Source organism: Dama dama, chromosome 27 (assembly GCF_033118175.1).
Source record: "Dama dama isolate Ldn47 chromosome 27, ASM3311817v1, whole genome shotgun sequence".
Taxonomy (NCBI): Eukaryota; Metazoa; Chordata; class Mammalia; order Artiodactyla; family Cervidae; genus Dama; species Dama dama.
The window spans coordinates 42,198,837-42,217,936 of NC_083707.1; the positions used below are offsets into that span (position 1 = coordinate 42,198,837).

Genomic DNA, 19,100 nt, shown 5'->3' on the forward strand with positions numbered 1-19,100 from the left:
AAAAATCTGTGTGGAAATATAAATGATCTAGAATAGTCTAAACCATTTTGAAAAAGGACTACATTGGAAGACTCACACCACCTGATGAAGATTTTCTGTAAAGCTACAGTGATCAAGAGAGTCAGTATTCAATAAGGATGGGCATACAGAATAGAAAGTCCAGAAACAGACCAACACATGTATGGGCAGGTAATTTTCAACAAAGATACTAAGACAATTGACTAGGGAAGTTTTTTCTTTTCAACAAATGGTGCTGTAACAATTGGATATCTATATGCCAAAAAAGAGAACTTTTTTCCCCCTTTCCACACAACATATATAGAAATTAGTGCTTAATGAATCGTAGACTAAGACTTAATAAAACAGAGAAGATCTTACTGACTTTGTCTTAATTGAAGTATAGCTGATTTACAGTGTTGTTTTAATTACAGCAAAGTGAATCAGCCATGCACACGCAGATACACATTCTTTTTCATATTCTTCTACATTATGGCTTTTCAAAGGATATTGAAGAGAGTTCCCTGAGCTGTACAGTAGGACCTTGTTGTTCGTCCGTCCTGCATGTAATAGCTGGCATCTGCTAACCCCAGCCTCGCAGTCTATTCCTCCCTCACGCTCCCATTCCCTTGGCAACCACAGGTCTGTTCTCTGTATCTGTGGGTCTTTTGCTGTTTCATAAATAAGTTCGAGTCATTTTAGATTCCACGTATAAGGGACTGACTTTGCTTAGTATGATCATTTCTAGTTGCATCTATGTTGGTGCAAATGGCGTTACTGCTTTTAAATGGGTGAATAGTGTTCCATTGTGTATGTGTTTATATATAGGTATGTGGATGTATATCTTCTTTATTCACCTGTCAGTGGCCATTTAGGTGGTTTCCATGTCTTGGCTGTTGTGAGTAGTGTTGCTGTGAACATTAGGGGTGCATGTATCTTTGTGAATTATAGTTTTATCTGGATATAGGCCCAGGATATAGGCCCAGGAGTGGGCTTACTGGATTGTATGACAACTCTCTTTTTTGGTATTTTGAGGAACCTCCATACTGTTTTCCATTGTGACTGTACCAACTTAAATTCCCACCAACAGTGTGAGAAGGTTCCCTTTTCTCCACACCCTCTCCAGCATTTATTATTTGTAGACTTTTTAATGATGGCCATGCTAACCAGTATGAGGTGACACCTCATTGTAGTTTTGATTTGCATTTCTCTAATAATTAGCAATGATGATTTCATCTTTTCATTTGCTTGTTGGCCATCTGTATGTCTTCTTTGGAGAAATGTCTATTTGGGTCTTTTGCCCATTTTTCAATTGGATTTTTGGTTTTTTTGTTATTGAGTTGTATGAGCTGTTTGAGTGATTCTTAAATAGGATACAAAGATTGATGAACTATAAAAGAAAAATGTGGTAAACTGTATTTTATCAAAACATACTGTTCAAAAGACATTGTTAAAAAGATGAACATGCAGGCCAGAGGCTGTGACATATTTGCAAAAAAAAACAGACACTTGATAAAGTTCTTGAACTAGAATATATTAAAAACTCTTTAGACTTAATAAGACAAGCCAATTTTTTTTTTTAAGCCAATTTTTTAAGTTTTATTTTTTTAGGGCAGTTTTAGGTTGACAGCCAAACTGAGGGAAAGGTACAGAGAATTCATACTCCTTTACCCCATATGCTTAGCCTCCCTCATTATTAATATCCTCCATAAGAGTGTATGATTATTACAATCAAAATTCAATTTTAAAAAGGCAAAAAAAAAAAAAAGGCAAAAGTTTGAACAGCACTTTACTGAAGATCTTTACCAGAGAATATATATAGATGATAAAGAAGCACATGTGAAGATCGTTTGTCATTGAGGAAGAACAGACCACAGTCACAGTGAGAAACCACTGCACACCAGCCATAATGACTAGTATTAAAAATACCAAGTGTGGACAGGAACGTAGAGCAGCTGGAGCACTGCTTTACTGATCTTGACTATATCAGTCATTTTGGAAAATAGTTTGGCAGTTTCTTTCAGAGTTAAACATCAGGTTATCACTGGACCAGCAATCCCTCTCCTAGGTATTTATCTAACAGAAGAAGGCATGTTCCCTCACAGAGCAGATACTTAGTGTTTTTTACAGGTCTGATTAGTAGCTCAAAAGTAGAAAGGACTGAAATGTCCACCAGCTGGTGAACGGATAAACAGACTGGGGTACATTCATATCCTTGCATATTACTCAGCAAACTACTGATACAACATAGATGAGTTGTGAAATTTAACGCGCCAGGAGAAAGACTGCTTACTGATTAATTAAGTTTTTATGGAACATAAAAGGTGAGACCAGAGCAATGGAAAGCAGGTTAGTGGTTTCCAGGGGCAACTGGTGGCGGAGGAGCCCAAGGGTACTTTGTGGTGTTGAAGACGTTCAGTGTTGTGATAGACAGTGGCTACTTCACTGTGTACCATCGGCAAAACCAGCTAACTGTAGGCTTAAAGTAGACCCCCCTCCAAAAAGGAAGGATCACGGAAGGCAGTTTATATGGGAGGGTCTCAGAAATGCTGAGCACGTTAGCTGAAACTGAACATTTTCCTCCAGTGCATCCATAGTGTGAGATCCACACATTACTGTCAAAGCCCAGTTAGCATTTGCCCCCCTGTCTGGAGATTCTGCTGGCTGTGTCACTCTTAGTTTTTTAGTTCTAGAAGCTGAGGAGGAAATTTTGGGAATGGGGACAATGTAAGTTTGTTGACTATGTTACAGTGGGCTGACCAGTGCTTTCATTTCTCTTGTTGGACAGGAATGTGAAACCAAGATTGCACAAGAAATAGCCAGTCTTTCAAAAGAGGATGTTTCCAAAGAAGAAATGAATGAAAACGAGGAAGTCATAAATATTCTTCTTGCCCAGGTAAGTGTAACTCCTCTCTTTCGCAAGATCTTTAAAAAAAAAAAAATATATATATATATTAAGGTATAAACATGATTTGATGCATATCCACCCAGTGAAATGATTGCTACAGTCAGTTACCCTCTCACAGTTACCTTCTGTGATGAGAGCACCTGAAAGATACTCTCGTGGCATAATGCAGCATTTAGTACAGTGTCGTCATCAGCATTGCTTCTCTATACAATCCTTCAACACAAGTGCAGCTGTATTTTTTTTTGCCAGTACTTCCCTATTTTACTCACCCTCCAAGGCCTGGTAACCATGGTTGTACTCTCTGCTTCTATGAGTTCAACTTTTTCTTTGATGCCACAAATAATCAGTGAAATCATATGGTATTTGTCTTTTTCTGACTGGCTTATTTCACTTACCACCATGTCCTCCAGGTTCATCTGTGCTATTAAATGCCAGGATTTCCTTATGTCAGAATAATATTCGTTACATATATATATGTATGTTTATGTTTTCTATGTTTTTATATTTATGTGGGCATATGTATACTTAGGTATTATGAATATATGCATATCACATTATTACCCATTCATCCATCAACCATTGGGCTGTTTCCATATATTGAGTGATATGAATAATGCTTCAGTGAACATATCCCTTCAGTATCCTGTTTACATTTATATATTCAGAAGCTGGATTGCTAGAACTGTGATAGCTCTGTTTTGTATTTTTGGAGGAACCTCCAAAATGTTGTTTTCCACAGTCACTGTACCAATTTATATTCCCACTAACAGTGCACAAGGGTTCCTTTTCTCCTCATCCTCACCAACACTTGTTACCTCTTGTTTTTTTGATAAAAGCCATTCTGACAGGTATGAGGTGATATTGTGGTTTTCATTTGCATTTCTCTGATGATGAGTGACAGTGATCTGTTGGCCATTTCAGTGTCTTCTTTTGAGAAATGTCAATTTAAGTCCTTTGCCCATTTTTTAATTGGGTTGTTTTCTTGCTATAGAGTTGTTCAACTTCTTCCTATATATACGAATCCCTCATCTGATGTAAGGTCTGCAGTATTTTCTCTCATTCCGTACGCTGTCTCTTCACTCCATTTTCTTTGCTGTGTGGAAGCTTTTTAGTTTGATGGAATCCCATTTGTCTATTGTATATTTGTGCTTTTCAGGTCATATCTAAAAAAATTCTTGCTCAGACCAGTGTTAAGAAACTCTTACTGTGTTTTCTTCTAATAATTTTATTATTTCAGGTCTTATATTTGTCTTTAGTCCATTTTGAGGTGATTGATGTGTGTGTAGTGAGAGAAGGTAAGGGTTGTTTCACTTTTTTGCCTGTGAAAAACCAGTTTCTCAACATCGTTTATTAAAGAGACTGTTCTTTCTCCATTGTTTATTAGTGTCCTTGTCAAAGGATCAGTTGACTGTGAATGTGTGGATTTGTTTCTGGACTCTGTTCTGCTCCATTGGTCTATATGTATGTGTTTATGCCAGTACTGCACTGTTTTGGGTGTGGGGTGATGCCTTTAGCTTTGTTCTTTTGTTTAAGATTGCTTTGGCTGAAAAAAAAAAAATGTTTGGTTCTTACAGTCTTTTGTGGTTCTGAATGAATCTGAGGATTATTTTTTCTGTTTCTGTGGGAAACCTCAAAACCCCATTGGAATTTTGATAAGAGATTCCAGTGAATGTGTAGATCACTTTGGTAGTATGAAAATTTTATCAATATTATTTCTTCTAATCTATGAACATGAGGTACCTTTCATTTTATATTTAGTGTCTTCAATTTCTTTCATCAGTATTTTATAATTTTCAGTATATAGATATTTCACTTCTTTGTTTAAATTCATTCTAAAGTCTTTTTTTTTTTTTTTTTTTTTTTTAGTGCTATTGTAAATTTGTAAATGGATTTGTTTTCTGAATTTCTTTTTTGGATAGTAGTTAGTGTGTAGAAATGCAACTGGTTTTTGAATGTTGACTTTGTGTCCTGCAACTTTCCTAAACTTATTACTTCTAACAGTTATTTGATGGAATCTGGTTTTCTGTGTATAAGATCATGTTGTCTGTAAACAGACAATTTTACTTCTTTACAGTTTGGACACCTTTGTTTCCTGTTCAGTTACTCTGGCTGGTACTTCAGTATGGCATAACCAGAAGTGGTGAGACTGGGCCTATTGTCCTCTCTCTGATCTTAGAAGAAATACTTTCAGCCTTTCACTGGTGTACCATGTTATCTGTAGTAGGCCTGTCATATCAGCATATCCATGTCAACCTATTCCTTTTATATTCACTTTGTTGAGTTTTTATTGTGAAAGGATGTTGAATGTTTTCAAGTGCTTCTTTGAATCTTTTGAGATATGATTTTTATCCTTCATTTTGTTAATGTGGTGTATCACATTCATTGATTTGTGTTGAGCCATCCTTGTATCGCAGAGATAACTAAAGTCCTACAAGTTTTAGTCCTTTTCTGTCATGCCTTCCAGGGACATGTAACTCTTCTCCCCTGAAGAGAGAGGGAGGTCCCAGATGCATCTTTATTTCAGTTTTCAGCCTGGTTTTTCTTGTAACATTAGCTTTCATAAAAAGGATGAGCACCTGTGTTCAGAAACGCTGGGGACTGTGAGGAGCACAGCTCTGAGAGAGGTTTCTTATACACACTGGAGACTTATGTGGATTTCTTATGCACACTGGAGACTTCAGGCCGTTGACTTTAAAGTGAACTTGACCGCAGCGCCTTTCACGTTTGATCACAGGTTCTTATCCTCCCGCTACTAGTTTGGAAAGAAATATAGGCCTTGGCTGCTTCCAGCTCATTTCTATAGCTTTCCATCTCTGTTCTCTCCTAGGTTTTGTCTGCTGTGGTTCTTTTCTCTGGGTTGGAGGGGCTAGCTAGATCCTGGACAGATGTCAGTTTTAGAAATGCATATTCTGTTAAGGGAGAATATTTACTGATTAAATATTATCCCTGGGGACATGGGTTGAGAGGACAGTGGCTTGTATTGAGGAGGAAAGATTTCTTCTGTGAACACTTTTCCATCACCAGCTCTGCTTTCAGGTGATACTGACAACAGCTGCACATCACTGGGGCCTTTCTTCCCTGGTGACACTGTTGAAGGCCCCTGTGGCCCTCAGACAGACTCTCTGTGAGAAGGTGTTCGGAAAGGCTGGGGGTAAAAACAGTCACTTGTACTCTGCTGTGTGCCTGCTGGCTGGCCTCTTGTGGATCCTTTGCATAACAAGGATTCCTAAGTAGCGTTTTATGTCGAGGAAAATCTAGTCATTCCTCCCAAACACGTTAGTCTATCTTTTCTCAGAGCTTTTCTTGAAATTAGGGAAACTGGGTATTTTAGGGGTGTGTAGTACAAGCTTTCCTGTAACATGTGTGTTAACGTGTATGAAGTGTGAAGTGTTAGTCACTCAGTCCTGTCCAACTCCCAACTCTTTGTAACTCCAAAGCCTGCCTGTAGCCTGCCAGGCTCCTCTGTCCATGGGATTTCTCAGGCAAGAATACTGGAGTGGGTTGCCAGTTCCTTTTCCAGGGGATCTTCCCCACCCAGGGATGGAACCCAGGTCTCCTGCATTGCAGGCATATTCTTTACTACCAAAGAAGCCCCAGTGTTGTGTGTATGGGTGTAAACAGTTCAGGGCGACAGAGGAGACCCCAGAAGAGCGACCTTTCCTAGACTTTTAGAGGTGCTCACCAGTGTCACTGCTTTAGGAGAATGAGATCCTGACTGAGCAGGAGGAGCTCCTAGCCATGGAGCAGTTCCTGCGCCGACAGATTGCCTCGGAGAAGGAAGAAATCGAGCGCCTCCGGGCAGAGATCGCCGAGATTCAGAGGTGAGGGCAGGGGTCGGGGCTCCGCTTGGACCCTGGGGAGAGCAGGGTGGTCCAGCCTCAGCCCTTCCTGTGACGGGGCCCAGCAGAGCGACCCCTTCCATACCTTCTGTATTACGTCTGAGGGTGGCCTTGTCCCGAGTGGCCCCGCTAGAAAGCTGGGCAGTCAGGAAGCTGACCACCAGCCTGTGTGTGCGGGTGAGTCACGCGCCCCCCGCCTTCTGTCCGCGCACAGCCGCCAGCAGCACGGCCGCAGCGAGACCGAGGAGTACTCGTCGGACAGTGAGAGCGAGAGCGAGGACGAGGACGAGCTGCAGCTCATCCTGCAGGATCTGCAGCGGCAGAACGAGGAGCTGGAGGTGCGCATGCGCGGGCCTGCCACCCTTGGGCCTGTGCGGGGTCCGCATCGTGCTTATCGGACTCACACGGGCCTGTGGGCCTGGGCTGCTGTCTCTCTCTCCGGCAGGGGCTGGGACACAACAGAGAACCCCACCCAGGACCCCCCACCCTGGGTTGCTGGCCCCAGAGCCATTTGGGGGGCCGGGTGACAGGCCCCGGACAGCAGCTCGCTCTGCCCCAGTTTGCAGATCGTGTTAGTGCTGAGCAGGAAAACAATCCCGGGGAGGAGGGAGCCCCCCGGGTCCACAGAGGGACAGTGGCTCAGCCTGACCGTTTCCGGGGTCTCGACCCCTCGCTGACGGGCCACTGCGTCTGTCCCTGCAGATCAAGAACAACCACCTGAACCAGGCCATTCACGAGGAGCGCGAGGCCATCATCGAGCTGCGGGTGCAGCTTCGCCTGCTCCAGCTGCAGCGCGCGCGCCCCGAGCCCCTGCCCGAGCCCGAGCCCAGCGCCCGGGAGCCGCCCCCGCCCCCGGCAGCCAAGGAGCAGGCGAGGCCGTCGCCCGGCAGGGAGCGGAAGGAGACGCCCATCTGAGAGCCAGCCGGGACGCGCGGGCCTCCGGAGAGGGAGACTGCTGGTTGGCACACCGGTGTCCCAGACAGTCGGCTTCTTGGAAGAGTCATTTCCTTTGTTAACTTAAATAACTATTTTAACCCTTGAGTGGCTTCTTTTTAAACCAAAAATCGTCTTTCTTTGCTTTTTTATTACGGCAGAATCAGGATTTTTCTCTCGTTCATGGGGGAGCCACATGGGGCCGCCCCGCCCGCCACGTCCCCAGGATCTCGCTGCCGCCACTCGCCTGTGCCTTCACACCTCCGCGGTGCGGGTCCTGGGGGCCTCCTTCCTGAACGGCCGGCCCCACCACCCTCCCCTCTCAGCCCCGCCCGAGTCACCGCGGTGGCCTGGGTCGTGGGAGGACCCGGGGCGTCCACACAGCCTGTTTCTTCGACCTTCCATTAGGACAGAGCGCCGTGGGTGGCTTGCTTGGGCCCGAATGTAAGCGTGTCTGCCTGCATAAGCCATATTGATGGGTAACCACGCGCTCACACAGGATTGCAGCCAGTGTCCACACAGGCTCGGCGAAGTGCTGCTGGATGCCCGGTGGGCCAGGCTGAGTACTAGGAATCGAACTTCCTCGGGAGTCAGCCGTGGTCCTGACCCTCCCCCTCCCCCCACGACCTTGGTTACCCGAGGCGTTCGGCTCACAGGCACCGGGGTCCAGTGCCGCTGGGTCCGAGTAAGTGGCTCCAAGAGGCTCTGGACTGTGAAGACAAACCCACACGTCCTGGTGATGGAAACACCCCATGAGGGCGCATCCTCTTCTCCTGGTTAGTATTTATTTCAGCACCTGGTTAATGCGGTTTTTTATTCTCTACCTATTGCACTGTTGTGACTTGTTGGCCATTATTTGATTTTTGTACGGAAAAAAAAAAGCTTTGTTATAGAAATCAGCATACTATTTTTTTAAACCTGGAGAGAAGATATTATGGTGACTGAAAATATGGTCAGGTGTCAAATATAAATGTATAAAAGCCTTCTTGCTGTCCTGTCGGTCATATTACATTTATTTTATATTTGCTGGCAATACTGAAGGTTTCTTTTTTGTTTGTGTAAACTCTAATTTCTATCACGGTGTCATGAATTTTTAAAATCAGTATTTCATTACAGTTGTCTCAGCGTTGGTTAACTAATTTTTGCCAGGACCATTATTGATAAAGCAAATAAATTCAACAGCCATTTGAGGGAGAAAAAAAGCTTCTTGTTTTCTGTACCCGTTCTTTCTTTGAAATACCTGAGTGCACTGTAGCTGGTCGGATGTGCCTTCAAGGTCCACGAGTGAGCAGGATGTTTTGTGTTAACTCGCTTTGTGTCCCCTTCCCCACCCAGTCTGGCTGCCTGGACTGAATCTGCAGTAGCTTCTGTGAGTGATGCCCCGTCAGCCGGCCCAGTTGGGCAGGAAGGTGGGTTGTGACCAGGTTACTGTCTTGTAGGTGATGGCAGGGGTCTGTCTGTCCAATGGGTCACCTTTTTGGTGCAGGTCACATGATTCCAGACTGATGGTCTCAAGTTTGGTGAAGGCGGGGCTTCCTTTAGGTGCCTCTGCTTTGGGCCTGCTAACTTATCTTTTAATCAGACTCTCGGCCTGAGAATCATGATTGCAATTTAAGGCACTGGAGCTCCTCGCAGCTGCACCAGTTGTGCTGAATCTGTGGCATTCACAGGTCCTGACCTTGGTTCACAGTCTTTAAATTGGTGGTTCTTTCTGCTCCTGTTCTGTTGTTGCTCCAGTCTGAGGGAGAGCTTGGTCGGCTTGGTGGTGAGTGCTGCAGACACACATTAAGGCTTTTCCAGCAGGATCACCACCAGTGAGTGTCTGGGGCCGTGAGACCTACACCAAAGTCACATAAGTCAGGAAAGAGCCTGCTGAAGACAATACTTTCTGCAGCCCAGCGGCTTGTTCAGTGACCTCAGGGAGCTGAGTTTCCACTTCCCCAGGGCTGTTAATCCAGATGCAGCAAGCAGTGTTGGCCAGAACAGACACCTCAGTGCTCAGCTAAAGGTGATTGCTCACTGTGCTGGAGTCAAGAACAACTCTGGCCAGCCTGGGGATTTTGTTGGGCAGCTCTTGCTTTAGCAGCAGCATCTGCAGTGTCTTGAAGAGTTTAGGAGCAGTCCCTGACCACAGCCTCATCTTGCACCTTCTCCTAGCCAGGGCAGTGGAGAGCTGCCAAGGGAAGGGATTTTTGAATCACGAATGCCTTCTGCTAACTGTGGCTTAGTCTGAGGCTCAGGAGGGGAAACGCCACGATCTGCAGGCTTCCCAGTTGTTTTTGTGCTGGTGTCCCTTTCTCCACCCAATGCCTAGATGAGTAGTCCCTCGGCTTGGGGGTTGTCAACCAGAGATGGAGAAATAGACCCAGGGTCTTGATATGATAGAGAGAAGGCCGAGTTTGCTCCAGAGAAACACTTGCTCTGGGCATCAGGGTGGAGTTTGTGGTGGACAGAACTATAGGATCTTCAGACGCGTGTCAGACCCTGCGACAACAGCATTCTCTTTCCAGGCCGGAGAATCGCTCACAGAACGTGAGTAGAAGGCCCAGAGAGGGAAGGAGTGGAGAGAAATGTTCTCAGCCCTCTTAGGAGGGAGTATCCTACCATGATGGCAGCCGCTTCTCTTCCTGGTTGGTTTGATTCGTGGTCTCCAACATTTGCACAGGACCAGATGTCTGGGGGGGGCCTTCAGCTGTGAAATCCACAGCCGAGGTTCCACACTTTGTAACTTGGCAGTGGTGTTAGTGGTCAAGAGTCTCCTGTAGGGTGCTTTCCGTAAATCTGCCCTTTCCAAAAGCATACCCGTAAAACAGTAACTGTAAAGGACAAAAGACTGAGAAATGCCCGTGATTAAAGAGCTGACGAGGTTTCATTTGATAAGGAAATGCAGTTATTTCTGTGGCATACATACTCTCACTATCCAATGATTATCCTAAAGTATTGATACATTTCTAGAAACTTCAGGCAATTTCTGGAATACATACTAGGAACATATGTTGATACAAAAACCTTCATATCATTATCATTTCTTATTTGACAATTCTTCCCACATATTATATCAACTAAACCCAAGTATTTAACATCTCATTTATAAGATGAGAGGCAAATCTTTTGATTTCCCAGAGGGCTCCTGGAAAACATGAGTTTACTTTGAGGTCAAAAGAATCTCAGTAATTTTTTTCTTTTTAATTTCTTGGCTACAGCATGAGGGATCTTAGTTCCCCAACCAGGGATGGAACCTGTGCCCCTTGGAGTAGAAGCGTGGAGTCTTAACCACTGGACTGCCAGGGAAATCCATCTATTTAGTAATTTGATGAGAAAATGTCAAAAGGATTGAACATTTAATTCAGTAGGATCACAGATCATTGAATCAATGGTACTTGTCTATTTAAGCAAGGTGACAGTAGCAGATATTAAAGGGAAATACAAAAGTTTACGTTAAAAGTTAGTGCTCTTAATGTTTAGAAGACTGGGTGTTGTTAAGTGAAGATCTGATAAAAACAATATGAAACAGTCAGTTATTCTGGTAACATACAAAATTTTTGCTGTCCGCATAGATTACTTAAAAGGTAAAACAAACACAAACTCTTTCTTTACAGTATCTTATAAACAGCAGAACAATAATCGAAGAGGACTTTTTATCCTTTTAACAGAGGGAAAAGTCAAATTCTAATTTTGCTAGTAAAACTTAATTTTTTAAGAAAAACTTTAATCCATTTCAGTGTTAGCCTGCTTGACCACATATACACTTCCTTTTCCACAGACATTGTGCATCCAGGCTCTGTCCCAGATTTTCTCGTCTTTCTCATCCTGAGACTGTCATTTTATTTTCCTTATCTACTTTTCATACAGTTTCCTTTCACCCTTACTATCTGAGTAGTTTTAATGACTTAGTGATTAGAGTTTTCAATCCTTAGAATCCTTACTTCTTAGTGAACACTACCTTAGCACTAGCATTCTGTGGACTGGCAAGTTAATAATAATTTTATAATTTCTAGAAGCACATTTATCCTTGTTAAATTTTCCAGTGTGGCACAAAACTTGTTTACAGAGAGACCCAAATATCTTTAGTTCCTCCATAAAAGCCAAAAGTGGATAAAAATTTGTTCAGTAATTAATGTGTCAGAATTTTTATCTTATTTGGAAATGATCTAGATATTCAGTGATACCTAATGAATGTCCATCACTTAACTTCTCTCAGTATAACTTTAAGGTTTCAAGTTACCAAAAAGATTTTGGAAACTATTTTTAAGTAGACATACCGGTAAAGTATAACTGTTGTTGGAAAGTTTATAAATAAACTTTTATCTTACCTCTATTTAATTCACTTGTTCTCAACAATTATGTTCAGTCATGAAAATCTCACAAGATGTTAAACAGCTAAGCATCTTAAGTTATCCCTCTTGCCGACAAATTCTGTAACAGAGATGACAGCTTATTTTTTAGTAAACCTAGGTAGAATAAAAATATATTTTATGCCAATAACTTTAATGACATGCCTGTTTTCCTTAAACCAACAGACTTAAACTAGCTTTTATTTACTGAATATTATCCTAGGTCATATGAACCTGAAAAACACTTAGGTTAGTTTCAATATTTCTGAGAATATATGATTTATGTAACATCTGTCTATAAAACCTAATTAAATAGGGCTCTTTACAAATTAACTCTGGCAATACCATTTGGAGGTAGACATACATACAGACAGACATAAGGAGATACCTTGTAGTGTTTGTTGTAAAATTTTAGCCATGATTAAAGACATTGTAAAATTTCTAGAAGAGAACAGAGATAAAACATTCTCTGACATAAATTACACCAATGTTTTCTTAGGTCAGTCTTTCAAGGCAATAGAAATAAAAATAAAATGGGACTTAATCATAAGCTTCAGCACAGCAAAGGAAACCATAAACAAAATAAAAAGACAACCTACAAAATGGGAGAAAATATTTGCAAATGATGTGGTCAACAAGGGCTTAACTTCCAAAAGTGTATAAACAGCTCACACAACTCAACAATAACAACAAAAAAAACACAAATAATCCTATCCAACAATGGGCAGAAGATCTAAAACAACATCTCTCCAGAGAAGAAACACAGTTGGCCACTAGGCACATGAGATAGCTAGCTCATCACTGCTAACTATTAGAGAAATGGAAATCAAAACTACAATGAGGTACCACCTCACAGCTGTCAGAATGGCCATCATTAACAAGTCTCAAAATGCTGGGGAAGGTGTGGCGAGAAGGGAACCCTCCTACACTGTTGGTAGGAATATAAACTGGTACAGGTTCCTTAAAAAACTAAAAAATATAATTACTATATGATCTAGCAGTCGACTCTTGGGCATATATCCAGACAAAACAATGATTCAAAAAGATACATACACCTCTATGTTCATAGCAGCATTATTTACAATAGCCAAGACATGGTAATAAGCTAAATGTCCATCAACAGAAGAATGGATAAAGATGTGGTACATATATACAACAGAAGATTATTCAGCCATGAAAAGTGAAAGGCGCTCAGTCTTGTCTGACTCTGCAACCCCATGGACTATAGAGTCCATGGAATTCTCCACCAGAATACTGGAGTGGGTAACCTCTCCCTTCTCCAGGGGATCTCAACCCAGGGATCAAACCCAGGTCTCCCTCATTGCAGGTGGATTCTTTACCACTTGAGCCACAAGGGAAGCCCAAGAATACTGGAGTGGATAGACTATCCCTTCTCCAGCAGATCTTCTTGAACTGGGGTCTCCTGCATTGCAGGCAGATTCTTTACTGAGCTATGAGGGAAGCCCATAAAAAAAGCACAAAATAATGCAATTTGCAGCAACATGGATGCAATTAGAGATTATTATGCTAAGTAAGAAAAAGATAAAATATGTTACCACTTATACATATAATCTAAAATATGACACAAATGAATTTATCCATGAAACAAACAAACTCAGAGAACAGACTTGTGGTTTCCAAGGGGGAGGGAGGGACTGGGCGGTTGGGATTAGCAGATGCAAACTATTACATATGATGGATAAACAAGTTCCTATTGTATACAGCACAGGGAACTGTATTAACCACAGTGGAAAAGAATATATTTTTTTAAAAGATGTATATATATGTATAACTGAATCACTCTGCTACACAGTGGAATATAACACAGCCCTAGTCTTCAGAAGCCTCTCCTCTGATGAGAACTGCTTAGAGAAACTAGGGAGAGTACTTACACCCCCAGAGGCACAGAGAAAGAATGCAAGCCCCACTGTGGAAGGACTGTTGCTCCCTAAAATCCCCATCTTTTTGATGTCTGCAAGCCTTCTGAGGTGAACAGGGAGGTTTGAGGACTGGTGAAAAAATACAGGTGGAGGTTTGGTTTGTCTCTAGAGCTGCATTACTGTTCTTCGGAAGACTTGGTTTGTAAGACAAGTGCAGTTGTTAAATTCTTCCAAGAGGTGGGTGGGAACCTGAATGGTACCAAGGTGCTGCCCACCCTCCCAACTACATCATGTCCTGTTTGCTTCTTCATATCAGTGAAAAGGTCAGTCAAGTTGAAAATCAAAAGCTCCCATGTCCTAGGTTTAGAGCTGTATATCTTTGCAGAAGGACTTACTAAAACATTCCAAAGGCTTCAGAATGTTTTTCTTTTCTCTGTGGGTATACAGTTTCATTCCAGCTTTGGAGAGAAGGCTTAAAAAAAGTTCACATTAGGCTCTGAATATTAGCTTCTAATTTGGCCAACTTCTGACCATAGAGCTACTTAGAAAAAAAAAAAAACTTTCCAATATCTTGTTCAGGTTCAGTAAATATTCCTGGCAGTGAGCAACCCCATGAATTACAAGGGGTGTCCTCAAAGAGGGTGCAACAGATGCCCCCAAAATCCAGAGCCACCCCTAAAGAGCTCAAAGGAGGAGCTCTTTAGATGATTCCCCTGACAGCTGGCTAGTCACTAGGACCCTAGCAGCAAATGGGGTGCGGCCCTCACTTCTGCCTGATCTCCTGATGGCAACTAAGCCAAGTTCTCAGGGCACAAAATGAGACCAGTAAGAAGGTAACATCTGTCCCTGGGAGAAAAAAGGTCAACCACTACTGGGTACCTGAAAGCACAATCACATATCACAGGTACCACTTAATTCTCACGAGTATTCTCTGCCCGCTAGTCTGGATCTGGAAAGCAGGTGACAACAGAACACTTTACCTTCCTCCCCACCGGGCACCGTGGTGGATCTTGGCAGAGCTGGATTTGGCAGAATTCTCACACTTTGCCGCCTTCTCCAGTTTCCCCAGGGTTTCCTCTGCAGGCTCTGGGATGAGTTGTGTCCGGAGGTGTCTTCCTGGTCAACAGATGCTGTAGAGGAGGAGACAGAAAATCCTCTAAGTTAAAAGCTCTCTTCCATAGATGCTGATTCAGGATCACCTTCAGTACCATTAACCTGCTTCTTCATCCTTAGACCATTACTCACCTGAGGCCTCATGGACCCAGCTGAGCTGCAGTCAGACCCTGTTTAACCACAGATGTGGCTGGCTCACAAGTCAGACCCAGTCGAAACTGGACTCAGTCCTGTTTCTCAGTTTGACCTAGTCTGACACCAGCCGATTTCCAGGACCCCAACCAGAAGAAGAGATGTTCAGATACAGTCTGATAGCTCAGGATGCCAAAGCTGTGGGGCCCAGTGAGTACCTGCGTCTGGGTGTCTGCTGCTCCCAGGACCATCGGGGGCTCCTCTGGGCCCTACTTCTGATGCCACAACTGTTACAGGAACTGGGGCCTAGAAAAACATTAAAACTTGATTTGAATAAAAGTGACTTGAATCAGGCAGCATGCGCTCTAGCAGCTAAAAGGAGTTCGAAGGAGCAGGAACAGGAAGTCACCTTAGGCTGAAGGTGGGTGGGTTATCATGAGGTCATCACAGCAGACCTGGAGACGTGTTGGCTTTGGTTGAGGCCACCCCAGTAAGGAGAATATTGCAATAAAACAAGTCACAGGAAGGCTTTGGTTTGCCAGTGCTTATAAAAGTTAGGTTTACATTACACTGTTAAGTGTGCAATAAATAGCATTTTGCATAAACCAACGTACATGCCTTAATTTTTTTAAGTTGCTATTGGATAGACCTGCTTGATTCAAGGCTGCCACAAACCTTCAGTTTATTAAAAGAAAGAAAAAAGCAATATCTGTCGAGCACAATGAAATGAGGTGTGCCTGTACTTGCCTTTAGGAGATGTTGGGGGTCGTCAGGTGCTTCCGGCTTAAGATTCATTTCTGGGAGAGCTGGAGCTGTGGTTAATTCAGGCCAGGGCTGTGCATAAACCTCTCTCCATCTGGGGCCCGAGTAGAGACCGAGGCTCAGAGCCCCTGGGTGTAGCTGCCAGCACCGCGCATCCCCTGAGAGCGAGAGGGCACGAGGTGGCGCTGGCTGGCAACCTGGGCCCCAACCTCCGATGGGATCGGAAGAGCTGGGCGTGGGGGACAGGGACAAGCGTGGTGCTCATCTGTGTCCCAGGCCTCACAGCTGCAGGCACCGCTGCACATCCCGGCTGCAACTGGAGAAAGCAAGGGCTGCGCTCTGGGGGTCGAAGGGTGGGGGTGAGGTGTTGGCAGCCTTCTTAAGGAAGGCCCACCCCGAACTCCAGCGCTTCTCACTTCTCACGTGGGGATAAAAAAGTGTATCCTTGACTGCTGTAAGGTTAACTCGACACTGTGGGCTTCAGACCAGGGGTGGCAGTGCGGAAGGGTCTGTGCGTCCTCTGGGTGAAACAGCTTGGCTGGTGGCGGGGCACCCATGGCACACGTGGTCCACCCCTCTGGCGACAGAGGCCCTGAGCAGAGGAGTGGCTCCCAGTTGTCTGTTGACATCGGTTGGCCTTACCAAGAGGCAGCCGTGTACACAGACGCCCTGTTAGAGTGGAATTTCAGGTCAGCCGTGACTAGTGTTTGAATGTAAGATTGTGCCACACTTCATTGGGTGTCCTGGTTTGTTTGTTTTTTTTTTCTTCCTGAGCCTTTTTGCCTAAAGCAGTGATCTCAAAAGCTGTCTTTACTGGCTTTTCTCTCCTCTTTTGTATGTTTATTTTCAGTCTGGCATGCCCTGCCTTAAGGGCCCAGGTGGCACTGATAGTGAAGAACTCGCCTGCCAATGCAGGAGACATTAAGAGACAGGTTCGATCCCTGGGTTGGGAAGATGCCCTGGAGAAGGGAATGGCAACCCACCCCAGTATTCTTGCGTAGAGAATTCCATGCACAGGGGAGCCTGGCAGGCTATGGTCGCAGAGTAGGACAAGACTAAAGCGACTTAGGTCAGCTCAGTGCTGCCTTAGCATCTCAAGTAGCGACTGGGCTGATGACCCTGATACAAAAGGCTAAAGAGGTCCCTAGCGGTGTGCAGGTCAGAGCTGGCGACACTTGGGGGAGATAGGTTGGGGGACCCAGTGTAGTGAGTGCAGGAGAACACGCACAGCCTGCTGACGGCTCGAGCAGGTGGGCCTGGGGGAGCGGAACGGATTACAACTGCCCGGGTTTGGCTCTTGGCCTTGCGCGTAAAAGCGTGGGGACACCCACTGAACGGGTGCCCCAGGGCTGACGCTGCCACCTGGAGGCTGTACTGAGGCACCAGAGAAGCCGCTTTAATAGGAGACGTTGTGTGCCTCCGCGCTCAGCCCGTGCCCGCCGGGCCTGCTGCCTCCTGGGCTGCAGGAGGGCGGCCCTGGGAACCCCGGGCTCTGGGCTCACCCACCCGCAGCTCAGCTCTGCACTGCCATCGCAGCTGCTGTGGCTGTGATCCCCTGTCACCTATGGGTGTGACACCCAGCATCGCAAAGCACCGACTTGCAACTGAGGAAACCAAATGCAAATGCTGAGTGCGGAACAGTCGTTCTGATGCTGTGCTGTTGGGGGTTAAAAAGAAAGTTATGGGAAGAGTGTTAATCTGGGTAAGGCAAGATCCCACAGCCACGGGGTCCCCCTGCTCTGGTAGGAGCACTGGCTTTCAGGCCCCACCCAGACCTGCTGGGTTACTGGCTTCATTTTCATGGGCTCCAGGGTGACTGAACGCATAGCGATGTTTGAGCAGCACTGTCCTAAATCACCTACTCAAGATACTTGAAAGCCAAAACACACTAAGAGTCCAGAAAAATCTCCAAATGAAGGACCAATGAAGGACACACACACACACACGGGTAGGCATGTACTCTCCACTGTCTTTTCCTGTTCTGTCTGAGCCACAGGGAACGTCCTCCGGGCCTGGCACCGCCTGCTGTGAGGCCGTCCTCCCCTGGGCGTCTGCCTGGGGACCAGTCCCCACATTGCGCTTTGCCCGCCCACTCTCGCTGGGACACCTCGGGATGGGCGGTCGCCCAGGGCAGGAGCAGCTGATAGCCTCTGCCGTGGAGCATCTGAAGACACCACGCCCCCCTCTGCAGCCAATCAAACACCAGTGCTGACTCCTGAACACGAAACACAGCTGATGAGGGTGAAGAGTCACTGTGGTTAGGCTAAAACTCCAATTTTGCCAAATTTAAACCAGCAAAATGTACCCTCAAAAAGATTCAGCAGAAATCAAGCTATAATAGTGCTGTAAAATGTCCCAGGGACTAAAAACTGATCACTTTTAAGTTTTCTAGGAAAAAAATTTTTAAAGAAAATAACTTTTTTATAAGATCGGACTAAAACTAGTCAGTTAGTAACCTATGTAAACAGTGCAGAATTTAACAACTTAGTAGGGTTCACAGCAGAAGAGGCCTTCAACAAAAATGGGTCACAGTAGGAACTCTGTTTTATAAATAGTCAAAATGTCCTCAAGGTCAAATCTCCACTGGGTCAAAACTCTTCCTTTCAAGCAGCCACAAAAGCCGCAGTTTGGAGTTGCTGGTAGAGGGCGAGAGCTGGGCCTCCCTCCCCATGGTCACCTACCCCACGCCGGCTCCAACCCCGGCAGGTCATCGATCCACAGGGCTCGACGCGTTCACAAAGGCGAAGGTGGGGAGCCTCAAATGCCTGCTGTCCCACGTCTGCTCCCAGGCTCACCTTCTGCTCTGGGCTGGAGGACCCCCACTGTCCCAAAGGCTGGGCCTTTTCCTCCCGCCGCCCACTGCTTCCATCTCCTGGAACCTCAGATAGGGCGGTGCTGGCAGCTAGTGCCTGGGACACAGCACTCTTCCTATTGAGGTAGTTTAGCATCGGCTGCTCCCATATCCCTGACACACCGCCCCCCGACCCCAGGCTCCTGGCGCCGCACAGGGGTGGGAGGGACCCTGTGGGCTGCGTTACCAAGCCGGCTCTGTGACTCAGCCCTTGCCAATTCAGGGTTCCAGAAAGGCTGCAGGGGTCTGGAATCACAAGGGTCTCGGGGGCATCACATGGAAGCTCACAGGCACAAAGGTGACCCCCAGGCCTCTAGGAGTCACGGGGCCGGAGGGCTGGTGGCCTTGGGT

The 19,100-nt window shown here is 45.1% G+C and overlaps 1 protein-coding gene across 1 annotated transcript in view; it reads left to right on the forward strand.

Moving 5' to 3' along the window:
• RALBP1 (ralA binding protein 1) overlaps positions 1-11,995 on the forward strand; it is a 43,944-nt gene extending 31,949 nt beyond the window's left edge. The window contains exons 7-10 of the mRNA XM_061131099.1: positions 2,786-2,893; positions 6,605-6,726; positions 6,959-7,082; positions 7,447-11,995. Of these exons, the coding sequence (XP_060987082.1) occupies positions 2,786-2,893; positions 6,605-6,726; positions 6,959-7,082; positions 7,447-7,659 (567 nt within the window). The 3' untranslated portion in view covers positions 7,660-11,995. The remainder of the gene's footprint in view (positions 1-2,785; positions 2,894-6,604; positions 6,727-6,958; positions 7,083-7,446) is intronic.
• The last annotated feature ends 7,105 nt before the right edge of the window (positions 11,996-19,100 follow it).